This window comes from Mandrillus leucophaeus, unplaced genomic scaffold (assembly GCF_000951045.1).
Source record: "Mandrillus leucophaeus isolate KB7577 unplaced genomic scaffold, Mleu.le_1.0 Scaffold98, whole genome shotgun sequence".
In the NCBI taxonomy this organism is placed as follows: Eukaryota; Metazoa; Chordata; class Mammalia; order Primates; family Cercopithecidae; genus Mandrillus; species Mandrillus leucophaeus.
The window spans coordinates 369,539-372,020 of record NW_012110696.1 but is presented as its reverse complement, the minus strand read 5'-3'; the positions used below and the strand labels follow the sequence as shown (position 1 = coordinate 372,020).

Below are 2,482 nucleotides of genomic sequence, written 5' to 3'. Positions count from 1 at the left end.
GGGAGGCTGAGGCAGAGAATTGCTTGAACCTTGGAGGTGGAGGTTGCAGAGCCGAAACTGCCACTGCACTCCAGCCTGGACAAGAGAGTGAGACCCTGTCTCAAAAACAAAAGGGGATTTCACCATGTTGCCCCAGGCTGGTCTTGAACTCCTGAGTTGAAGTGATTTGCCCTCCTCAGCCTCCCAAAGTGCTGGGATTACAGGTGTGAGCCACCGCACCCAGCCTGGGCCTGATAATTTAAGGGGACTCACAGTTCTCAGATTAAAAGTTTGTTTTCTTTCTCGGGACTCCCTCTGCCCACTCACTCCTCCTCCCGAGTCCTTTCCCCTTCTCAAGTGCAGCCTGTGGCAGGGCCTGGAGGGGACCCTTGACACCATGCCCCTCACCGAGAATCCAAACCCCTGACCCCGCAGTGAGTTTCTGGCAAGAACGGGAGCGTGATAGGCTTTGCCGAGCACCAGCTTGGTTGTGGGCGGTTTCCTTCAGTGACTGTTCGGCTTTTTGTCTTTGCAGGTTCTGCTTGGATTCTGCTAGACAGACCCGACAAAGACTGTCTATCAACTGGTCCAATTTTAGCCTGAAAAAAGCCACCTTTGCTGCCCACTGAATGAGGACTGCCTGGAGAGGGACACGCGAGAGGCAGGCCAGGCTGCACCACTCCAAGAGCCAAGCCCCTCGCTGGCGCCCCAGAGCCGCGGTGCTTGCCAAGGGCTGTGCGGAGCTGGTGCTGCCTGAAACCCCAGACCGAGAAGTTGATGCTCGGCCCACGCTGTTAGCTCGTGTGCGTGTAGTCTGTGCGTGAGACTCCTTCGATTGTAGCTCTGTGCTGTCGGATTGGAACAGTAGTTCCCGCCAAGTTCTCCCACTACCACGGCCTCGGAGGCCTGGGCCGTGGCCAGATAGGAGTTTGCATCATCCACGTGACTCCGTTGCCTCTGCATTGCGCCCTGTCCTGTCATCTGTCCTCACCGGGGTATCGGCCATCACTCAGCTCTCCTGTGCCCCTGCGTCCCACCCTCGGCGGGCTGGGCGGGGCAGGCCTCCTTTGTTCTCCACAATCTACTGTCTCCGAGTGTACACGTTGCGCTGTTTGTGTTTGATCCCCCCTGACTTGTAGCCAGCTTGTGTAAGATCCCTTGCAGAACGAGAAAGTTAAAAACAAGCCCACCCAGTACTCACACCATCAAGTCTGTTATAGAGTGTACGACTGTATTAACACGGAGGCCTGCCTGGCTACTTTTTTAACATATTGTTAAGTAATATTAAAATCATGTCTTTCTTTTTGAAAGATGGAATACATTAGTACAGCAGGAGACCTCGGCTGCTTCTTTCTGCTGGGGGGATGGGGGGATAGTGGGAGAGGGCATGCAGGTGATGTGTCCACCATGGGGGAGCCAGGGCACCACCCCGGATCAGGTCCCAGGTCTCTCCAGGCAACAGCTCAGCGATCCTGGTGCCCCCGCCATCCTCTGTGTGCCAGGCAGAGCAGGCAGCAGGAGACAGAAAGCTCCCAAGGAGCTGCATCATGGTTACTTCTCACCACCTAGAACACTCAGTAGCTCCCACTTCTCCCAGCCTCATGTTCCACCTGCCTCTGTGCCCCATCAAAGTATGACCTCACCCTGAGTGAAGGTGAAGAGGGCAGGGCCTGGCTGGGGAGAGGGTAGGGAGGGCCAGCTTCTGGAGGTATTTGGACGATGAGGCCACAGGATTTCCTGGTGGACAGGACGCAGGTAGGAGGAAGAGGGGAAGACCTGCGCTGTGTACCTGGAGGTGGGACTGGAGACCAGTCGTGGACGGTGAGTCTGGGATGCCACCAGCCACCCAGGTGAGAGGTCTGGAACTGGGGACTGCTGTTCATGGACTGAGCCTGGGTGAGGGCCCCGCAGGGGTGAGTCAATGGGATGGGGGCCGGAGCTGTGGAACCAGGAAGGCAGAGGGTGAGGAGGCTTCGGGGCAGGTCAGGGGAGACAAGGCCCAGGGCAGCCCCGCCCAGGCATCAGTTTGCAGGAGAATGAGGGGGGGACAGCAGGTCCTAGAACTCTGGAGATTGCACGAGAGCTGAAAAAGGGTCACCAGCCAACGGGAGGTACAGCATGAGGAGCTTTCCTCGCTTTTTTTTTTTTTTTCCAGGTGTGAGGAAGAGAACATTGCTTTGTTCGTGGAACGATAGGGCAGAGAGTGAAGCAGGTCGGGCCATGACCACAACAGTAGTGTCCTTGAGAGGCAGAAACCCCAGTGCAGGGCAGGCCCCCGGGACTCCAGCCGCCTCTTCTGACTGCGGTGGGGGCTGGGAAAAGGCCCAGGCCTGGGCCTCGCCCTATGGAGAAGCTGCGTGCCCAGGCCCCCAGAGCCTGCCCTGCTCTCTCCTTGGACAGCCTTGACACTGTGCTGGGGGCCAGTCCCACATCTGCATCTCAGCCTCTTCCATGTAGAAGAGGAGGAGTAGAACCATGCCTGTTGCTGAGGTAAACTGCAGGG

The 2,482-nt window shown here is 57.5% G+C and overlaps 1 protein-coding gene across 6 annotated transcripts in view; it reads left to right on the top strand.

Moving 5' to 3' along the window:
- Positions 1-1,314, top strand: part of FAM193A (family with sequence similarity 193, member A) — a 281,515-nt gene extending 280,201 nt beyond the window's left edge. For all 6 annotated transcript variants that reach the window (XM_011970845.1, XM_011970848.1, XM_011970849.1 and 3 more), the window contains one exon: positions 515-1,314. In XM_011970845.1, coding sequence (XP_011826235.1) covers positions 515-608 — 94 coding nt within the window. In that variant the 3' untranslated portion in view covers positions 609-1,314. The remainder of the gene's footprint in view (positions 1-514) is intronic.
- The last annotated feature ends 1,168 nt before the right edge of the window (positions 1,315-2,482 follow it).